This window comes from Mercenaria mercenaria, chromosome 16 (genome assembly GCF_021730395.1).
Source record: "Mercenaria mercenaria strain notata chromosome 16, MADL_Memer_1, whole genome shotgun sequence".
NCBI classification, from domain to species: domain Eukaryota; kingdom Metazoa; phylum Mollusca; class Bivalvia; order Venerida; family Veneridae; genus Mercenaria; species Mercenaria mercenaria.
In genome coordinates, this window is record NC_069376.1 from 17,029,237 (window position 1) to 17,052,848 (window position 23,612).

The 23,612-nt window shown below is 34.2% G+C and overlaps 2 protein-coding genes across 2 annotated transcripts in view; one reads left to right on the top strand and one right to left on the bottom strand.

Moving 5' to 3' along the window:
* LOC123540439 (phosducin-like protein 3) overlaps nucleotides 1-23,612 on the top strand; it is a 478,889-nt gene that overhangs the window by 251,309 nt on the left and 203,968 nt on the right. The window lies entirely within an intron of this gene.
* On the bottom strand, nucleotides 2,654-7,525 carry LOC128549253 (uncharacterized). The gene is made up of 5 exons (XM_053525783.1): nucleotides 7,492-7,525; nucleotides 6,958-7,221; nucleotides 4,878-4,956; nucleotides 4,615-4,742; nucleotides 2,654-3,361 (listed from the first exon to the last, which is right to left on the bottom strand). Exons 1-5 carry the CDS (start codon nucleotides 7,523-7,525, stop codon nucleotides 3,102-3,104), a joined length of 765 nt encoding a protein of 254 aa, XP_053381758.1. The 3' UTR covers nucleotides 2,654-3,101.

Below are 23,612 nucleotides of genomic sequence, written 5' to 3' on the forward strand. Positions count from 1 at the left end.
TGGTGAACGATATCTACAAATATTGTTTTGTCGTTCTGGCGCCACCGCCATAACGAAAGAACTATATTTTTACATTTGTTGTTGTTTTTTCTGTCGTTCTGGTGCCCCCGTCAAAACGACATAACGAAGAATGCAACGCGACAGAACGAAAGAACGACACTTATAAACGATGCCAAAAAACGTCGTCTTAGCGTTCTATCGTTCTGGCGCCCCGTCACAACGACGGAAAGAAACAACGGCAAATGTGCAAATATCTGTCTGGCGTTCTGGCATAGAGAATACGCAGTGTTAGTAAACAAATCTGAATGAAAGAAGTATGGATTCTGATGGTAAATTATGGCGCCCGCGTGGATTCGAACCTACGGCCCGCAGAATTCAACATTTCAAGATAGATGCTTACAACTGAGCTATCGGGACTGACAAAATGTGAGTAGTATTATTGTTTATGTACATGGTTTACAGTACCTTTTATATGTCCAGAAAACATAAACAAACGTGCATCACTGCGAAGTTTGGCTGTAAACTCTAGGTGAAATGACAGGCACCGTGCCGCTCATTGTTGTAAAGCGAACATCTGTTATTTGTCATACATATTTTATTATTTTGACTTAAGTCAAAACTAAGACAAGACTGCCTAAGATAAGTCTATTGTTGTTTGATGAATATGCAAAGATAGAAATTTAAGTCGGTTTTAAATTTTGGCTTATCTATTTTATTTTGTTGGGTTTACGACACAAATTTAGGTCATATGGCGACTTCCCAGCTTTGATGGTGGAGGAAGACCCTATAGGTGCCCCTCCGTGCATTTTTTTTTCATCACGAGCGGGCACCTGGGTAGAACCACCGACCTTCCGTAAGCCAGCTGGATAGCTTCCTCACATGCAGAATTCAACGCCCCGAGTAAGGCTCGAACCCACATCGATTAGGGGCAAGTGATTTGAAGTCAGCCACCTTAACCACTCGGTCACGGAGGCCAAATAAGTCCGGTCGTAAGTCCAAGACTAAGCCAAAACTAAGCAATTTACCTGTACTCGTCGCTAGGAGCATTGTCTTCTATATTTTATGCAGAAGGAATGTACAAACTGAGGGACGGAGAAGTCCATTACTACACACACGCGCGCACACTACTCATATCACTGTGTAGACCACTCCGGCTATATAGTATTTGTTTTAGAAAATAAAAGGCGAAACTATTTCATATAGATGAAATCACAGGGTGACTGCAAAAATTGTGTTTTACATTTGTAGGAAATTGATTTTACATATGTTCCCAAAATTTTGTTTTTACATTAGTGACGCTTTTTTATTACATATGTCACCAACAACGTTTTTACATTTGCAACAACTCTGTTTTACATTTGTAGAAAGGTTTTACATACACGGTAAAATTATTTTACGTTTGTTACCATTTTTACATTATGTGACCATTTTTACATTTGGGGGTCCTGCAGCTGTACAAGACTAGTTAACTTAAGGTCCAGATTGTAAGGTCTGCACTACTTCATTTTCGGAAGGAACTCATATAGGACGAGCAATGAAAACCTCTATTTTGAAATTTACTTTGTTCGACGCTTTGGATTTACCACGGAAATGCATGTCATTTGGGCGAGTCATGCTAAGTACGTTGGCTTTGTTTTGTAAATCTTTTTATCCAGCCGCCACATTGAGCGAGCTTGATAACTTCAGTAACTACCAATCTTGTCTTCCACATAGAAGAGCGGAGCCTCCAGTCATGACCGACTGCTTTCCTGGCTTATAATGTTCATGCATAATGTGCAGGGCAAAATCAGTTATATTTATTTCCGGGGCCAAAACTATGACTAGTCAGTAACTAATTTAGGTTGACAGCAACCCTACCTTATTTTTTTTTCAGCTGCCGCGAGAAATATCTACACATTCAGTGTGTGCATAACATTCCTTTTCACCGCACCGGATTCGCCCATGTTTTAAGAGGAGCAAAATCGTGTGCAAAGAAGGCAGTTCACGCATACTAATTTTTAAGATGCTTTCTCAGGGACGTATATATATTTCTGTGCAGACTTACATCTGGTATCTAAGTCTTGTTATTTCCATAAAAATCTCTTCTTGTAGCATAAAAGATGCAATCTAATCCATAAAATGTTTGCCGTATCAGTTACAAACGCTTAATGCATTGCCCCTATACAATGTTTTACTCGCTTCTCCCCTTTTAGAAGTTGGCGTCGATTCAGTTTTTGTACTTAACCATGACTGTATAAGAATCGCATGTAACTTGTGCGATTGTTTGTTTTTAGAAATGATATAAATGATTTTGGTAAGTATCAGTCGGTATGTTTTATTCTAATTTCTCGAAGAATTTACATAAAATGCTTGGAGGCCTGTCACTACGGTAATTCGTACTCACCCGTACTCAAAGTGTGTCAGTTTTTTCGTGTTAAAACAACCGATCCCTGCAGATGGGATTCTGCAGATGTTATAACACGAAAAAGCATGCGTTATCCCTACATTCATCTTGAATTTTTGTTCCTGTTTACCAAATTTTAAAGTAATATGAATAATTAATGGTAATGTCATGTTTTTTTATAACGAGAGATTAAAAATCATTTAAAGGCTTCAGTACTTGCTGATTTTAGTGTTGTTGATTTCTGGGCCACGGTTATGGATATTTAAAACATGTTTTCCGTTTCCAAGAACAACAGAATGGGAATTTAAAATGTACCGACTACGTAAAGTCATTATATATGAAAACGATACATTTAGTAGTCATGTTATGTTTTTATGCAAGAATAGCGACAATACAATAGAAAAGTCTAACGCTGGTATTCGGTACCGGTAGCATTATTGTGTGGGCGGTTTTATGACAACCCTCATCCTCAGTTAGACCATTTTCTATATAATATAGCCATAGTATTCCCCATAAATTGAGAGTCGGTAGCCAAAACGAGAAAACTAAAACCGTACTGGATAAAAACGTTTTCTTTGTATTCTGAATGTATTTAACACTAGCAAAGTAACGTGTCAGACCACAAGGTACATTGCATTCTATTTGCTAATGAACAGACATGATTTTGTTAAATTTACCTGAAGTCATGGACAACGAAAATAACAGAATTAAATCCTTATTAGACCAGTTGTTTTTCACAGATATATTTAACCCCCCAGTATGTACAAGGAACGTCATCGAAATAGTAGGAAAATCCACTTGGTATCCAAATACAGCGTGGTTCATTTGCATTGTCATTCGGCCCATTTCTACTCCCCCATAAAACGTCTGTATTAATTGGAACTATTTGATTATCCGTCGTTCTGTATGCGTCTGACGCGGAGTAATCTGTAGCCCCAGCGTTAGTTCCATCCACCCAGAAGTTATTTCCACTAACTCCTACAAAATAATATAAACTCTATAATCAGTTATCTGAAACACCTTTAACATATTAATCATACACTTTTTACTATTGTCAAACTGTATGAAAGAGTGATTTGATATCATTATACGTATAAAGTGTCGTCAATATCAGTTATTTCTAGATTTTAGACTTTTTCATGTAATGACCGGGATTTCTGAACGATATTATCCTGTTTGTTCGTTTGTTTCAGTGATGGTTTGATTTTAATTCACTCAGATACTCCTCACTGTGCAGCTTCAATGACTACTAGTATGCAGTACTCCGGTACAGCTAACTATGCAATTTTAATGGCCGAGGAAGGTCATGGCTTTACTCCAGTAGTTCTAACTATGCAACTTTAATGGTCGAGGAAGACCATAGCTTTACTCCAGTACAGCTAACTATGCAACATTAATGGTCTGGGAAGACCATATCCATATGTCTACTCCAGTACAGCTAACTATGAAAATTTAATGGCTGAGGCAGATCATAGCTTTACTCCAGTATAGCTAACTATGCAACATTAATGGTTGGGGAAGACCGTTAACTTTGATATTGCTGGCTATGCAACATTTAAGGAAGACCATATGTTTACTCCAATACAGGTAACTATGCAATATTAATGGCCAAGGAAGACCATATGTTTACTTAAATACAGGTAACTATGCAATATTAATGGCCAAGGAAGACCATATGTTTACTCCAATACAGGTAACTATGCAATATTAGTGGCCAAGGAAGACCAGATGTTTACTTAAATACAGCTTACTATGCAACTTAAATGGTTGAGGAAGACCATAGATTTACTTCAGTAGTTTTAATGGCTGAGGAAGATCATAGGTTAACACCAATACAGCTAACTATGCAACATCAATGGCTGCGGAATTCCAAAGGTTTACTTAGTACAGCTGACTATGCATCTTTAATGGCTAAGGAAGACCATGGGTTGACTCCAATACAGCTGATAGTGCAACTTAAATGGTCGAGTAAGACCATAGGTTTTCTCCAATACAGCTCACAGAGTAACGTTAACGGTTGAGGATGACCCCATGTGTACTCCGGCATTCCAGTAAAATCCTTTCGCAAGAGATCTTCCTCAAATATGACTCATAGCTGCACAGCTATACGAAAATTATACTATGGTATAATTTATTGTAATTTATAATAACTACAGTTCAAAATTTTCTAGTCACTGGTATGGGTTCTTTGTTGTTTATACAGAATAATAAATGAAGCACGGAAGTTATACCTAAACATTGTGTCAAGTTATTTTGCACAAAGTCCATCTTTTCGGCTGTGAGTATTCTCAACGGATGCGAGCCAATCGACTGACAGTACTCAACGGCTTGTGTATGGGAAACACCAGCGTTGAACAACCTGAAAATAATGTACAGAGGGGAAATAAATGTATTATACCAGTCTTAAATCTTTGAACTTACCAGTGATTTTGACTGACAAAAACAACAACAGCAAAATAAAAACAAAAAAATTAAAAGTAAACGCTCTAAATACCTGAATAAGTATACGGCTCCGTCTTGAAGTCTTGCCCTTGCCCATCCTCCATTGTTTACCGGGCACTCGAATGATACGCCTGAAAAAAGGACGAATTTGAAAGAAATCCTACAAACTGGTAATGTGCACTTCTCATTCATTTTTTTCTAGCAGAAATGTAAAAGACAACTAATTATATGTATTTCACCTCGGTTTATGGTCAGAGTATATATTTTTCCATTTACTTCACATTTTATCCAGTATGCTTAGGGAGTCTTCTACGCGTGTGTCTTGTAAAACAAAAAAGTATTACAAAGTTGTGGTAAGAAGTGTGACAAAGTTGTGGTAAGAAGTATTACGAAGTTGTGGTAAGAAGTGTTACGAAGCTATGGTAAGAAGTGTGACAAAGTTGTGGTAAGAAGTGTTACGAGGCTATGGGAAGAAATGTTACGAAGTTGTGGGGAGAAGTGTTACGACTTTGTGGAAAGAAGTATTACGAAGATGTAGTAAGAAGATCTTCACCGTGATACGTGTCGTTATCTTATCATTTAAGGCGATTCTGCACGTCAGATAAACTAAAAGTATTGGCAAAACGTTATTTATCCGGATATTGTAGAATAAATCGTTGACTCGGTACACGTAATTTGAATCAAAGCATTGTAAATACTGGAGGACGGATGTATTGACTCTGTCAGGTCCGAAATCAGCAATGTCCCTTTTCTGTTGGGACTGTTAAACAAGTATTAAACTAGTAACTTCTTTGGTGTGTGTGTGTGTGTGTGTGTGTGTGTATGTGTGTGTGTGTGTGTTTTTTTTTTACAACATTGTAACCATTAACCATTTCCTTGCAAAATTTCTATGTTCATTCTGAATTTAATGACTACATATGAACAATGCAGACTATCATGATCATGCTACACGGATGTAATGTAGACACGTACACATTACGAAACAGTCAAACAATTTTGTACTGGTCCAATACATCAAACTATAATAACACAGGGAACAGAACTGAAACACATTTTTAAGGTCACTAAATATAGCAGGGACGATCAGACTTTTAAGGAATACACATATAACTGATTACCGTGTTGCAAATTAAAATAGACTGTAATAGCCATATCATTTGAGCATGAAATATTTTGTGTTTGCTCTAAAGATAGTAATAACTTTTACAGATTAACCGAGAGCTAAGTAATACTCTATTTGGCAGTATAAAAATTCCTTCCTCAATAAATTTACAATTCATCTTAAAATGGTAGCCCGCCAGTAAATATATCAAAAGTCTTTCTAACTATGTATTTAGTATGATGCAAAAACGTTTGACGAGTTAAATATTTCCATGTAATGTCTTAAATTCAACAAGTTATGATGCAGAGCTCTTGAATCATTGGTAAAAATCTTAAAAACAGGTTCATTGACCAATACATTTTATTTTACCATACACTAGACTATTTGTTTGTTTACCACGGTGTCTCACATATATCGAGACAATGGTTATAAAATGATGAAGCTTAAATTGATTTGTTCAAAACTTTAACAATTGATCATTTGTTGACCGAATACATGTTACATTTTCACTGGAAGTGTTTCTAAAATTTGAATATCTCAATGTCTTATAAAATAAATAAATTGCCAATCACCAATATATGAAAACCGAAAGACATCATAAAATATTGTTTGAACATACATGACCATCTTTAAACACATCTTTACGCCATGTAAGGTCCGCCACCTTTGATGCATGTGGGTAAGCTGACAGTTACCTGCGGAGAACAGGTTGGTGCAAAATCCTAGCTTAGCTGCCCACCGTTACCTAATTAATACTTCTCATCATCGTCGTTTCGACTTTCATAATCATGCTTTCGACAGTCGATGGTGAAAAGCTCATGTCTCTGTTCAACCTTACACTTCACAATGGACATTCAGCTAAGTGGCATTAAGTAATGCTTTAATGCATGTAAAATAAATAACCATATACACACTATATTTTTCCTAACAATTCGTAAACCACCATCCCATTCACATCAGCCGCAAGCGATAAAATTGCAGTTTAATAAGGAGACAATATGATAGTTATAGATATATCTATATATATTACCAATGTGTTCGTAGTGCACTGCTTGTGACGCTTGAATACTATAGACGTTTTGTTCTTTGACATCATGTAACAGGCAAACGTTGTCTTCCGAGATGTAGTAAAAATCAAAACAGGTATCGTCGTGTGTGCATTGACCGGCGCATTGTTTCAGTCTAGTCACAGGTTGTCTCTTTATATAACCAGTCAACTGAAGAGCGCCCTCTGGTGTTTCCTGCTTTTTAAACTGTTTGGAAACTTGCTCTCCTGAGACATGGCACGTGGTAGCTAAAAATAACGCATAGAAACAAATTTATTATGCGCTGTATCCGAATAAAATCTTGATTAAGTAGTCTACTTCTATTAGCATTGGCTTGAATTCTAAAAATAAAACACAATTTATTCTCCGCAGTCACGAAATACTTGTGATGGCTTTTAGTGAGTGAAGATTTTTTGCTTTCGGTTTACAAAATTTTCTTTTTTTTCTTTTTAATGTCTGATCTGGTCCATAATAAGAATAAAAAAACAACAAAGTGTTTATTATATTGTCACCCCTACTGTTCAGAGCCAGAAAAGCTGACTTATTAGACATCTACATACATTGAACAGCATGACTTCCCGATTCCTATATTTTTTATTGCAAGGCACCTAGGTTACCATTAATTTTCAGTAACACATCCCTCACAATTGCGAGGAAGGTGCCTTATACATTAGGCCGCTGCAGCTTGGCATAATCACTAGAAAAAAAGAAGCAAGAAAGAAACCAAAGAGCAGAAAAGAAAGCAATTTGTGTCGGACATCACGTGGATTTTTTTTTCGTCTTCAGTTTGATGAATGTGTCATGCAGTGACAAAGTGTTAAATGATTTGTTTTAAAATGTTTAAAAATAGTTGTATATGTAAAAACTCGAATTTTGTGAATAATCTTAAAAGAACAAAACATTTACATGCTGTTATTACAGAAATATTTTATTTCTCACTAGAATTGATAAAATCTTGCAGTGTCAAAGTAATTGCTTTTAAATGTCTGTTAATATACTTATTGCATTTTATTACATAATCTTTATAATCATCTTTTGACACGCAGACAAAGGTACCTGGCCGCGTAAAATCTCACTAGGTATCGCGGTATGCGAGATTTGTTGCTAGGGGACATGTAGGTTTCCTGCAATATCATTGGTTAATTTTATTGTTGTCATGAACCTCATAAAAAGTCAATGATAACAGAAAATCAGAAGAATTTTATCTACGAAATTAGGACATATACTTCTGTTTTTCATGTCGAGATATCCGACTAGATAATTAGAAAGTTTTGATTACTGTAGTTGTGTTTTTAGAAATTAGTGTTGTTATGTGGACATCCATATATTTTTGTTGAAAACTGAATAAAAGAAGAAACAGAATCTGAATTTTGCTAATTCCCGCAATTTAAGCGGACTTGAAAACTGACTTTGAGCAAAAAATATTCCCCAAAGAAACTTCACGTAATCCGTAATACATCCCTGCTTAAACGTAATGGGTCGAAAAAACGACAATGTAATGCACTGAATGCCAGCACACTTGCAAAACAAACACAGGCGGAGCTGAACAAAGTAAGAAATTCCCTTGACGAGATCAACCGAGAAAAGGTGCTCATCGCTGAAAATGGAAAGCTGAGGAATGCTACAGCTGAGATGGAGTCCTGTGTAACAGAATTGAAATTGGAACTGGCGTCTCAACAAAACGAGTCTCAGAAAGAAGACATCGAGGAGGTCAGACAATCATATAAGAAACAGGATGAAAATTTAGAGACACTCCTTCTCTGGTTACATGAAGATACAGGGAATCGCTTCATAGGATCGACCAGTGAGCAACTTAAGCAGTACTTCTACCATTACATATCCGTAAGAAGGAATCACGAAGAACAGTTGAAGAAATTGACAGAAACTGAGTCCGAGTTAGCAAAGAATACGAACAGTGTAAAAGACCGAAAGTGTGATCCAAACAGTGGCAGAAATTATGACAAAAACTAGAATTGCAATAAAAGACGACGTGGTTATGTCAGGAGATAACAAGTATTTATAGTTGGTGTATCGACTTAGAATTACAAGGACTGTAAATTATAGTTCAAATGTATAAAAAAATCTTCCTTTTTGATAGCGGTGTTAAGATTCAGTAAATTGATAATTTCTAAAAATATTATAATAAACATATGTATATTATTTATATTTCATTTCACGGGAGTGAAAAAAATAGACGAGGGAGTGATGTCATGCAGTGACATAAGTGTTAAACAAATGTTAAATTATTTATTTTAAAACGTTTAAAAATAGTTATATAAGTAAAAACTCGAATTTTGTGAATAATCTTAAGAGAACAAAAAAATACATGCTGTTATTATAAAATGTTTTATTTCTTACTAGAATTGATAAAATCTTGTAGTGTCAAAGCAATTGCTTTTAAATGTCTGTTAATATACTTATTGCATTTTATTACATAATCTTTATATCTGTTTAGTAAGATAATAATCTTTTGACACGCAGACAAAGGTACCTGGCCGCGTGAAATCTCACTAGGTATCGTGGAATGCGAGATTTGTTGATAGGGGACATGTAGGTTTCCTGCAATATCATTGGTTAATTTTATTGTTGTCATGAACCTCATAAAAGTCAATGATAACAGAAAGTCAGAAGAATTTTATCTACGAAATAAGAAGGACATATAATTCTGTGTTTCATGTCGAGATATTCGACTAGATAATTAGAAAGTTTTGATTACTGTTGTGTTTTTAGAAATTAGTGTTGTTATGTGGACATCCATATATTGTTGTTGAAAACTGAATAAAAGAAGAAACAGAAACTGGCTTTTGCTAATTCCCTCAATTTAAGCGGGCTTGAAAACTGACTTTGAGCAAAAAATATTCCTCAAAGAAACTTCACGTAACACGCGCAGCGTTACAAATGCGCCAGAATGAAGTTTACCTTTTTTGTGTGTAATATTCTTATTTTTAGTTTTATTTTAAATATTGATTGATTATATTGTAGGCATTGTTATTTGCCACATTTATTTTTTGCGATAGGGATAGGGGATATGCTGTGCGGCTGAAAATCAATATAATTCTTCTGTAAAATAAATAATAATAATAATCTGAATAAAAAAATGACGATGAATATACGATGAAGATTTAATACAGAAATTTAATAACTTTTGTAATTTAAGACCAAATCAACGAAAAAAATAGTGTAAAATATCTAATTATGTATAAGCTGCAATTCTTTCAATTCTTTGTTTTTATGACAGATGTCAAAACTTTATTGTTTAAAAGTGTCATTTTGGTCAAGTAGCAACCTTTTTCTTGTATACATGTATATCTTCGTGGCACGGGACAGCGTATTGTTTTGACAAGATATTATCATTATAAATTTTATGGTCATGTGCAACAACAGAAATACACCAAACTATATAATTGCCTGGAGCAAACATCCATAGACTGTGTCTTATACCGGGTATTTCTAGTTTATACTTTGATTATTTTGCTATTTTAAATTAGGTATTTATGTGTTTGCGAAACATTGACTACTTGTCCTTCCAAAATACCAGTTGATAAGTATGTAACTGTATATAGTGGTAAAAGTTCTTATAGTAGTGAACTGTTTAGTCAATATTCATTGTTGCGTATTCGTAAGCTATTCTCTTAGCTAAGGAAGAGATGAAGAAAACAATACCAATACCCTCTATGTAATCGTCATCGTTTTTTCGCCAGCATTAATAAAACCCCAATAGAAAAAATTCTATCTGTACTACGCGGACATTCCTTCAAGTTGCTGCATGTTGCAGCAATTTTCGTACTTGTTTCTTATATAAACAAGTGTGAGAAATCACGTGACTGAATGTCGGTGTATTTGCGGAGAAATGACTGACATTCTCTCGCTCCGACAGGAATATCAATGTATCTTATTTTGAAACTCGTTGTTTTAGACATTGTTAAGGGGACGCATACTTTGAAATTAGAAAAAAGTGGGTGGGGTATTATAAAATTTACCTGCAAAAAAAGTACAAGGTTTTGGTAAATGAAATGAATACTGTTTCAACTGTTATAAGTACACAAAGGATTGCTCACTAAAATAAAAATGAGAAAAACTGGAACAAGAAAGTTATTGTTGAATTACATAAGACTTCTTGTGTACATTCAAAGTCAACAATTAAGACTTTTTGGTGCGAAAATAATAGTGCTTCACTTTGTCCAAACATTTATCAATGTCCTACAGATTCTAATTTAAAGAAAGAATGTGAAATAAGTTCACTGTCTTGCTTTTCATTTCGCATATGTGAGCTAAAACACATTATTTAGTTTGTTTACAAAGTAGTGCATAAGAAAAGATACGGTGGTCAAGGAATGCCACATTACAAAACTAAAAGAGTATATTCCCCTTAATACATTAAACATTTATCGTTACAGAAGTCTAGTGGCTTACAATAAAGGCCTAGAAATGTTGCCATTATTAATTTATAACTTGGTATTCATGAACTACAATGCACTTAAATATCAAAACACATTCAACAAACTTTTGAATTGTATTGTCTTAAAAATCCCAAAAATAAGGTATGAAATTTGGTTGAGAGGTCCAATCAATGTGTATATGTGCAAAAGCAACATTCTAATCTTGTTCACAAAAGTTACTAATAAACAGCAGGAATGTCAATGATCAAAACTGGACGAATATACAGTTATCCTCACTTTAATGTCATTTATAATTTGTCCTTGAATTCTCCACCATACTTTTCATAATTCTGTTTGCACGAGTTGCACGAGAATGCTGTCATTCACGTAAAAAAACGGGGTCAAATAAGTTGTAAATGCAATATCATCTAAACGTAATTAATGGATTATGCAGTTCAAGATAAACTTTATCTCATAACGTAACGAACATGTATAATGTTGTAACAACAACTTTACTTACACTGATTTAAGTAGCAGTCGGTTTATAAGTGACTTTATTGATTCATTTTGTGTTTTGTTATTGTTGTCAAAAAGTATAACGGAAGTGCCTCACAACTGAAGCGGAAACCAGTTTGATGCGCAAAGTAGTCCACTGTAAGTAATATTATTTGACAAATGTCCACAGAAGTTAATAATTTTCTAGTATTAAAGACGAATATCTGAATAGGATTCATTATTTGATAAGAAATTATAATCATCGACATGTTTTTTTTAAAAATCGTACACGTGCTGACACCTAAGTTTTCTCCCGTTGTTTATTAGAGTTACCTTTCGTCCGGCGCAGTAATACATTTGCAGTGAATCGCCGAGAAGTCGTGGGAAAATTAAAAACCATGTAAACAAACTAAAATTAACCACCTTTTCAAGATGAATTTCAAGTGATCGACATTATGCATTTAACCCGCCTGACCTGTGTAGCATCTTAGATATCTGTTCTAAGGTATTCATTGTGTAGAATGTCATGTTATGCCCTTGCAATGCTAATCCCACTCTGATTTTTTTGTTTACATTTTTTATCAATGACAAATATGGCGTCCATCCCGAGATGAACAGACGTGGCGTTAAATTTTTACATGTTTAAGCAAACCTGGTGTGTTAGAAAGAAAATCTCATCCCTTCAACATTATTTGGAACACTGTTATTGTAAAAAACCTGTTTTTTCCTTATACAAAAGCTTAATATTTTGTGTTGAATGTACTTTCACAAAGACCTCTGTTTTCCTATTACATTCATAGTACCACATCCTTATCCACAAAATACTGAATATTACAGGTGTCCATCAGTATTATATCAGTTTAGGAATATGTTTTTTATTTTCCCACCATCGATTTCTTGAATATGCACCCCTTCCGCATTGCTATATGAACTGTGAATGTAGCAATATGCGTCCCCTTAAAATGCCTATTATATGCTCATTACTACGACTAAATGAAATCTGTATGCTTATGGCAAGAAAGTTGTGTTTCAAATGGCTCGTAAAAAACTTGACTTTTCTTGAGTTCTAAGGAGTTGTTTATTATAAAAGTTATACCAAAATGGACGTAAATATATTTACAGTGTATATTTGTGGTTGGAATTTGGAAATTAATGGAGATATAGAAGGATATTGAAGGAATTTGATGGAAAATTTGTCAAAATTTATCGAAACGTGAACAAAGGATTTATTTTTAGCTGTGCTTTTTGTGATAAATTTAGATATCTTTTGTCCTAAGGACCTGAGGCGGATTTTCTTTCCCTGTATTCGATGAATGGGAGTAATTTTAGGATTTACGAACTATACCAGTGTGATCAGTGTATACATATACATAATACTAGTAGTTTAATTGATAATCAATGCCTTCTACAAAGAAAAATAATAAAAATAAAAATAAGAGAGCGTTACCGTCTCCTGACAATTCAGCTGACACCCCCGTGAAACGCACGAATGATAAAGTATCGCCATTGGTAGATACTGCTACAAATAGCAATAACATGTCATCTCAAGGCTATATACAACCAATGAACATGGCAAATGTGAGCAACTTAAACTCATACCAGACTCCAGCTGACACTTTCTACAATCCACCCCCAGGATCATTCCACCCTCCCCCACCCCGCTCCAGCAGCAACCAATGCAGCAGTATCAATCGCAGCAGCAGCCGCAATATTCCCCCCAGATGTCCCAGCAGTCTGTAATTCAAAATTCAACAGAGAAATTTCAACAGTTTGTTGTTGAAAGGCTGAATTCTTTTGACACTCGATTGAATAAATTAGACTCTATTGAAAACAAATTATCGACACTGTCAAATAAAATCGCAAATATGGATGTTCGAGTTACTTCCCTTGAATCGACAAATACTGATATAAAATCGAGATTGACGGATATCGAGGCAAGCCGGGCTTTTGACACACAAACTAGTGACGAAATCAAAATTAGACAATCGGTACTTGATAAAACATTACAAACTGAACGCGAAAAAATAAATTCTATTTCTGCAGAGTTTCAATCTTTGAAATCGGTGTCTGATGATATCGATGATCTAAGATCACGTTCGATGCGATGCAATCTCCTGTTTCATGGTTTTCCTGAACAAAAAACTTATGAATTGAGAAAAACTGAAAATTGTGCTTCTTTTGTCCTGGATTATTTGCGAGATACCCTTGGTATTCTTGATGCTCATGACTCGATCAAAATTGAAAGAGCCCATAGACTCTCCCCAAAGTATAACAAGGATAAAACTCGCCCTGTGGTGGTTATGTTTAACCACTACCCTGATAAACTTTTGGTGAAACAAAGATCGCAGGAACTATGGAAGGCGTACCACGAGGCTGCTAAGTCCTCGTCTGGCGCGCCACTCACTTCCGGTGCTTCGTCGGCACCACCCTCTTCCAGGACCGACGTGACTACCGGGGCGACCAGTACTGTGAGCGGAGATGAACCGCCAGCCAAACCTACGAAAACCGAAGATCAGCGTTTCTGACCAATTCACAAAATCAGTGCAGGATCGCAGAAAATTACTACTTCCGGCAATGATAAAAGCCAAAAGGCCGGAAAATCAGCATATCTGGCACATGACAAACTCTATATAGAGAATAAAATGTATACTGTAGAAACTGTGTCATCCTCTGGCTTCAGTGAGATTTAGGAAGTAGATCAGGGACATTTAACTTTCTTATTGTGGAATGTGCAGGGTATTTCTGCGAAATTACACGATAATGATTTTTTAAAATTTGTTTGTGACTATGATGTATTGCTTTTTACTGAAACTTGGAACGCTTCTTTTAAAGATGTTAATATTGATGGGTATGAATGTATAAATTGTCCACGCCCCAAATCTAATAAAAATGCTAGACGTTATAGTGGTGGCGTAATTGTTTATTACAAAACATGTTATAAAAGTCATTTCAGTGTTGATAAAATTGACCATGGGGGTATTATTTGGCTCAAATTGGATAAAGGGTTTTTAGAATCCAGCAAAGATTCATATTTTTGTATTTGCTACATTCCACCAGAGGATTCTGCGGTCTATAGAAATGTTAATTCGGTGCTATATGAAGTTGACTTTTTTGAACTTTTGAATTCGGATATACGACTCTATTCTGATAAAGGTGACCTTTACGTTCTTGGTGACCTAAATAGTCGTACCCGCACTGACCCTGATTATATAGATGACCTAAATTTAGACCGATTCGTTGATATTCCCGAAACCGTGTCTGCGTATGATTTACCCGACCGTGAAAATCTTGATAATGGTTTTAATAATTACGGGTCAAAACTTTTGACTCTTTGTAAAGAGAATAATCTTATCATATTAAATGGTCGTAAAGAGGAGGGCAAGTGTACTTACAATACTATATACCGGAATAAACCGGTATCTAGCTTAGTGGATTATGTACTTTCAAGTCCTGATTGTTATAAAAATGTAAATAATATGTGTGTATTTGATATAAATGAATTTTCTGATCATTGTCCTTTGACGTTTTCTTTGTGCTGTTGTATGAATGTCATTTATAATGAATACGTTGAATTTGATAGAATTATATGGGACACGTCCCGAACAGATGAGTTTATTAATAGCGTACAAAATAAATGTGATACTTTTCAAGAAATCAACGATAAATTGTTGAGTGGAGAATATAATATCGATCAATGTATGAAATGTTTTTCAGATACTGTATTTGATATTTCTTATTCGTGCTATGGTAAAACTTTCAGTAATAGTCCAAAACCAAAGAAGCGGAAGTCGCTATGGTTTAACTATGATTGTAAAATTGCTAAGAATAAATTTTATGATGCTAAACGTCGACTGTCTACTGTAAAATCTGATGAAAACAGATTATATATGCTTGAGTGTAGAAATGAATATTCAAAGGTTAAACGAGATGCTAAATATAAATTCTATAATAAAGAAAAAGCAAATATGGCTAATTTGAGTAAAAAAGCACCACGTAAATTCTGGAAGTATGTTAAAAAGTATAAATCAACTAATAGTCTTGATTCCAGTGTTAGTCTAGAGGAGTTTAAAAATCATTTCGAAAATATATCCAATAAAAATCAGGACCATGTGAATGATGATGTGATAAACAATGTACGTGATGAGCCTGTTATATTGAATGTCTTGATAGAACTATTTCAATCGAAGAAGTAGAAAAAACTATACGTCTTCTGAATCGTTATAAAAGCTGTGACTTGGATAAAAATGTTTCTGATTTCTTTATAGATGCAAATAGTGTAATATCGCCATTTTTATGTACAATGTTCAACTACATTTATGATAATTGTATATATCCTGAGGCATGGTCTAAGGGTGTCATCTGTCCAATCTATAAAAAGGGTGATAAAAATATCCCTCAAATTACAGAGGAATTACCTTAGTAAATGTTATTGGAAAAATTTTCTCGTTGATATTAAGAAACCGTATCAATAAATGGTGCGAAAGTGAACATATATTTAATGATAGCCAATATGGCTTTCGTGATGGTCGGTCTACGGCAGATGCTATTTTCATATTACATGCTGTTATACAAAAAGTGTTATCAAAAAAGTCTAAACTGTGGTGCATCTTTATTGACTATCAAAGAGCTTTTGATACCGTTAATAGAGATGCACTGTGGACAAAACTTATACAAACAGGAATTAGTTGTAAAATGACCAATATGATAAAATGCATATATAAAAATGTACAAGCATGTGTTAAAATGTATAGTTCTATGAATATGTCTAACTTTTTTGACGTAACAATTGGATTAAAACAAGGCGAACCATTGTCACCCTTACTTTTCATATTGTTCATCAATGACATTGTTGAAAATATTGATTTTAATACCTTAACTGACAAAGATTATGATTTGTTATCCATGTATATGATTTTATTTGCCGACGATATAGTTCTGTTTACCACTGATCCTGGTAGTTTACAAGCTCAGATAGATGCTGTGCATCATTATTCTGAAAAATGGGGACTTAAAATCAATGTGAATAAAACTAAGATTTGTGTTTTTGAAAAACGAAAAAAAATGTTTATCCAGAATTTTACATAAATAATGAAAAAGTTGATATTGTTGATAATTTTGTATATCTTGGTGTTAAATTTACGTACACTGGAAATATGGCAAATGCGGTTAGAGCATTACACGATCAAGCCCTTAGGGCGTACAATAATCTGTTGTGTGTATTTGATAAATTACAACTTGATATTAAAACTAAGCTATCACTTTTTGATTCAATGATCGTTCCTATTTTAACATATGGCTGTGAAGTATGGGGTATTTATAATTACAAAGATGTTGATAAATTACATATACGTTTTTGTAAATACATTCTTGGTGTAAAATACCAAACTCCAAATTATGCTGTGTTAGGCGAACTTGGTAGATTTCCTTTGTCTGTTATTTGTAAGGAAAGGGCTATTAAATTTTGGATAAAGATGATGAAAAATAATAACACACCTGTGTATTCAATGTATAATGATTTATGTAATAATGTTACTACTGTTTGCTGGGCAAGTAGATTAAATTCAATTGTTGATCACCTTGGTTTTGCAAATGTTAGACTCAATTTTGATAGAAGTATGAACTATGACAACTTGTTTAAATTAAGGATAAGAGATCAATTTGTCCAAGACTGGAGGGACTGTATTAATTCTATGCCAAAATTAGATTATTATTGTAAATATAAGAATGATTTTTGTTTCGAAAATATTCTCGATGTTATAGCAAACGATAAATTAAGAAAACAATTAACATGTATACGATTATCTTCACACTCTTTAGAAATTGAAATAGGTAGATACAATAATGTTGACAGACAAAACAGATTATGCAAATTATGTTCACAAAATATGATAGAATCTGAATACCACTTTATCTTATGCTGCCCTCTGTATCATTGTGTCAGATTAAAGTATCTAGGTCGATGTTCCTGGCCTAGCATACAAAAATTCAATGCATTAATGTCAACACAAAATAGAACACGGTTGCTAAATATTGCAAGATTTGTGAAAGAAGCGCTATGCTTACGTAAAAATACTCTTGAAAACTGATTTTGATATGTCTACTGATCGTTAATTGTATTTGTGCGTTTATGTGCTTTTGCTTTTTGTAAATTGTCTTGTGTATATATTTGTTGTCTTTGCCATAAGTTATCACTATTGTAAATGGCCAAAGGCAAATGTTTTGCCGATTGCTAATAAACTTGAAACTTTAAACACTATCCGATTTTCTCGGGTGACCCCTATGACCTCCATGTATTGATACCGTTACTGAGAGCGCTCGGAAAATTTGAATGCGAGGCAATTTCTTCTGACGTACAGTACGGTACTTATTACAAAAATATGTATTTAGGCTGAACACAACTAAATCCGGCTGTTTTTTATTTCATAATTCCAATTGTATTTATTTTCGACATTTTCTAGCATATCAGATTTTCAGAGACCTATATGCCCTTAAAGAACTAGATGGCTACTTCAGAGAAACAAAAAGAAAAGAGGCTGCTAACTTTTATATAAGAAAACTACAGTTCGTGTTGAATACAACCAGCTGAATTATTAAAACTTTTCGCTTTTTTCACTTTCTCTTTTCGAGACATTAAAGTCTTACGCCGCCATTTTTACCTAGCATGTGATAGTAACATGCCGATTTCGATAGAATGCAGAGTGATACATACTGAAACGGGGTAGTGTAAAAGTAAGCACACTGCTGTTGAGAAAAGGCACCAGGAAAGGAAAAACAGAAAAGTACTATTTATATTTGGACTATTTGTGAATAGACCAGCGGTGGCTTACATTTTACTTAGTAGTGATCAGCCTTGAAACACTTACTACGAGAGACACGGTCGTTTGCGTATACACTACAGTAAGAACATTTGTTTATAAGCATAAAATTCTCTTGTATGAAAAGCATGCCATGAATATACTACCACTTTAGATTTAATACATCTGATCCGTGACATTCCGTGCAAAGCATGGTTGCAAATTATCTAGATACATGTACACTGCTGACTAGTGTACACAATAAACACACTAAAGCTAATGCGGTCTCCATCAAATCGAGTCTGCAATATTCACTATTAGCCTTGTCATCAGTGCTTCCATCTTTTAACGATGTTTCAGCAAATAACTTCTTATTCACACTACAGTATGTTCTTTGATGTTTATGCCTCGAAGGTGGGCATATTAAAATCGCGTTGTCCATCCGTCCGTCAGACCGTAATTTTGTAAATTCTTGTCCGGGCTGTAACTCTGCCATCCATGAAGGAATTTTGAAATAGTTTGGCATAAACATTAACCTTAATGAGACGACGTTTCGTATGTAATACTCAGACCCCTAGCTACAAGGTCAATTTCACACTTAGAAGTCAAACGTTAATAGGGTCTGTTTCGTGTCCGGTTCGTAACTTTGCAATTCATCAAGAGGTTTTGAAATTACCTAGGATAAATGTTTATCTTAATGAGACGACGTGTCATGGGCAAGACCCAGACTTAGAGTTCAAATGTTAACAGGATCTGTTTTTGTGCCATCGATGAAGGGATTTTGGAATACCTTAGCATAAATGGTAATCATAATCAGACAATATATCATGCGCAAGACCCAGATCCCTTGCTCAAAGGTCAAGATCATACATAGAAGTCATAGGTTAAAAGAACATTCTTCGTGTCCGGTATATAACTCTGTTATCCATGAAAGATTTTGAAACAACTTGGCATAAATGTTTACCATAATGAGGCAATGTGTTACGCTCAAGACCCAGACCGCTATCTCCAAGATCAAGTTTACACTTAGAAGTCAAGTCAAAGTTTAATAGGGTTTGTTTCATGTCCGGTTCGTCACTCTGTCACTCATCAAGGAATTTCGAAATTACTTGGCATAAATATTCCCCATAACAAAAAAGGCCACTAGCTCTAAGGTCAAGATCACATTTAGAGGTTGACAGTTAACATGGTGTGTTTCTTATCCGTTCCATAACTCTTCCATCGATTGAGAGATTTTAAAATGACGTGTCACACACAAGCCTAAGACCCCTAGCTTTAAAGTAAAAGTCACACTTAGACTTAATATTTTATCTTTCTTGTGTGGTCAATAACTCTGCCATTCATCAGAAATTACTTGTCACAATTCTTCCCTATGATGAGCTGGTGTGTCATGCTCAAAACCCAGACGCTAGCTTCATATTTTGCCCGAACAACTGTAGCATTTTTGGGCACACTTTGGGGGCGTTTGTCACTAATACTGCCAGCTCTTATTTGAGCTTCAATTCTAAATGCTTAGTATATTTTGAGAGTTATATATACTTGTATTTTTCCTATAAAATATCAAGGTCAGCTGTGGCTATTGTTAAGTTACCTTAAAGACACACCACATAATAACTGTAATTTTTTGTTTTTCCATGATGGTAATTATACATCTTTATATGAACAAATGAGAAATAACAAGTATCTATTTACAGCTTGACAGTAACAGATATAGGGCTAAGACAATGTATTTATGTCTAAATATATTATCCAATTAAAGGTGCATTCCATAGTTCGATTGAATTTGGTGAAGAAAACAGTTATTTTTGATTAAGGTGGTCAAATTATATAACTTTCAATCCTGACGCACTGATAAAGGTTATAATAAGTATACTTTTTGACATATTAACGGAATTTGACTAACTGTCGTCGACGACACTTAGTGATTGTATGAATAACACAGTAGACCTCTAGAAAAATGTTTTTTTTTCTAACCAAAATCTTAATGAGATTTAAAATAAGGATTATTTACATAAATATATTATATCATTCTTGGATATCAGTCTACTTTCGATTTCACTATATTTGAAGTCCTCCATAGAAAATAAGCTGTCACAAAGTAATGGAATGAAATTTAAACATGAAAACTGCAAATTGCCTAGTCTGATACCATGATCTAACATTTTGTTGAATGTTGAAAATGACTTCAATATTATGGAAAGTAACTTTAAAGTAGTATGCACGATTATTTGCACCAAGTTCATGTGAGAGGAAAAAGTAGACCACTAGGTATTGGTGGGTCTTTAACACTTCTAATTTCTTGAATACCGATGGATAAAAATAAATGCTATAGCCTATAATTAAGGTTAATGCAAACACGATAATGTTACACACCGATAGCCACACGAGAATTACATGCAGATATAGACATGCCACAGTACGCCACTGCTAAAATATAAAGTGGTAATATTGGACTGGGAATTCATGACATGGATAATATTGAACTTATTATATCCTAACTGTATTGCATGTTCATTCAAATTTTCATATCATAGCACTGCAATTAATATAAAGATATAAAATGACGACGAACACGTACATGGAATTCCGTTGCAGATTACACGTACAAAACCAAATAAAACTAAATATAAGAAAAGTGTAAAAATCACGTGATAAATATATATTACAGTAGACGTGTTGAAATCCTTAAGAACTTGTATCAAAAATAGTCACTGCTAACGTGAAAAAGTGCTGCAAGTTTTGAACTTATTTCGACACCATTTCACATGTACACCAAACTGAGACCGAGTCTGAACCAATGCAGTTTTTTTTATTTCGGAATCAGGTGTCACATATATACACACCTAATTTTGATTTGAACCTCTAAAGAAAAATGTGTTAATCTACCAACCTGTGGTGAAGTGTGACTGTGCTGGAAAAGTTTCAAATACAATACATCATACATACCTTCCAAGAATAAACTGGTGCTTAACAAGACTAGGACTAGCATGATACAAATAATATTATTATTTCAGTTTCGTTTTACGCTTTGGTTCGGTTTCTACGTATAATATTATGTGAAATGCCTCATTGATCGTAATGCATTCAGTTTCTTTTTCTGTTCGGTTTCGGTTTGGTGTATATGTGAAATGGCCTTTAAGGAAAACAATACTGTTTGTTGTTTACTATAATTTATTAAAACAATTCTGTTGACAATAGCCAAATGTCTCTCTTTATCTTGCCGTAAGTGAAGATCGCTTTAACTTAAAATAATGCCATTTATTTGTTTAGTCCGTTGGAAAAGGTTTATCATCACGTGCCATTGGTGTTACAAGTTCAACAGGGAAAGTACATTCCAAACGTTCATTTTGTAAAAGAAACAATTTGGAGAGCCCAACAAATCTAAACATATCTTATGCTGATAAGTGAGCTATTCTTGAGATAGAATATTCACTATATTTCTTTTTATAATTTAGTACTGTTTCTTTTTAAAATATTCATGCATGATAGGTTCTTTGTTTCTCACAGATTCTACGAAAAGATACATCTTTTAAACCAAATGGTCAAAGTTGTCGAGCCAAATACTGATTTTTGTCTAAAATAACTTATTGAAACTAATAAGCTCTGAACTCACCAAAAAGAAGAACGAAATATAAAATCACACTTGTACAATAATGCATGACACAAGTTCCAAGTTCACAACCCACGGCTATCATCACGTTTAAGAAATTGTCATTTATGATCCCGCTATTAAAATATTGGAATATATATATACATATATATAAGTTGTATTTGCTTTGATGGTTAAAGGAGTGGTTTCACTTAAAGTTCCATTATTAGTAATGTACAGATTGATTGTTCTCTATCGATTCGTATTGTTATAAAATTGGTTACGCATCCGTTTTTTGTGATAATATTATTGACAGTCACTTTATAAAGTTTTTGTTTTTACGTAGCTTTAAATGGGAAAACAGAAACAGTTTTTATTCTTTCTATCGATAATTGATCTTAACTTAAATAGGTTTTTATGAAGAAACAAAAGAAACGAAAATCATTTGATAAATATTAGAAATGGATGTACATAAAAATTTCAATAACAAACAATTTTTGCTACGGAAATGATGTTTCTGAGTAACACCTTTAAAAACTCTGAACTGATAGTGCTTTTTACATGAGATCAATATTTTGCTCAGGTTCAGGAGCAAACAGCATAATAAATCAAATGCAAGTTTAAAGCAGAAGAAAAAAAACAAAAAAAAACAAAAAAAACAACAACAACAAACAAACAAACAACAACAACAACAAAAAAAAAAAAAAAAAACAAAAAAAAAAAACGTATGTTTGGTAATTTATCCAGCAATGATAAAGATGTGTTGAACCTGAAACACATAGTATGAATGTAGAGAGAAAAATTATTGAATTGTGAGGTTTATTACATCATCGTTTTCATAGTTTAATCAACAAACTTCTTCGTAAGTGTTAGACATAGTCTTAAATGCTTTGACGAGCCATCAACAAAAGTACGGATCATATGTTTGACGTCATGACGGTGAAATAACGTTAGCGCATATTTTAATATTACATCAGTGCAATAAACCGCCGTTGACGCTCTTTCCATGACGGACGACATTCAGGATCAAATTGACTTTGTCTATATATAGGCAAAGAAAGAGTATGTCACGTGCTTTAGCAGAAGAAGAAAACATGGTAAAATAATCTTACTGTTATATTTTTTCTCATAGAATTTATTACACTCGTTATTTAAGAGACAGATCTTCGCCATTTACTTCTTTATTCAACTCGTTTTATAAATTCAACATGCAAGGTCACCGTATTAATCTGCTTTTGTTTATTACTTTTATGTCCTTCAATAGTAGATCAGATGGCCGTTTGTCCTTACCAGGCACAGGTCGTGAGGTATTATTCTTGAAAAAGCCTTGCTTGGAAAGAATTCGGCGCAAAAAAGTGAAACGGGATAGGGCGAGGCGGTGC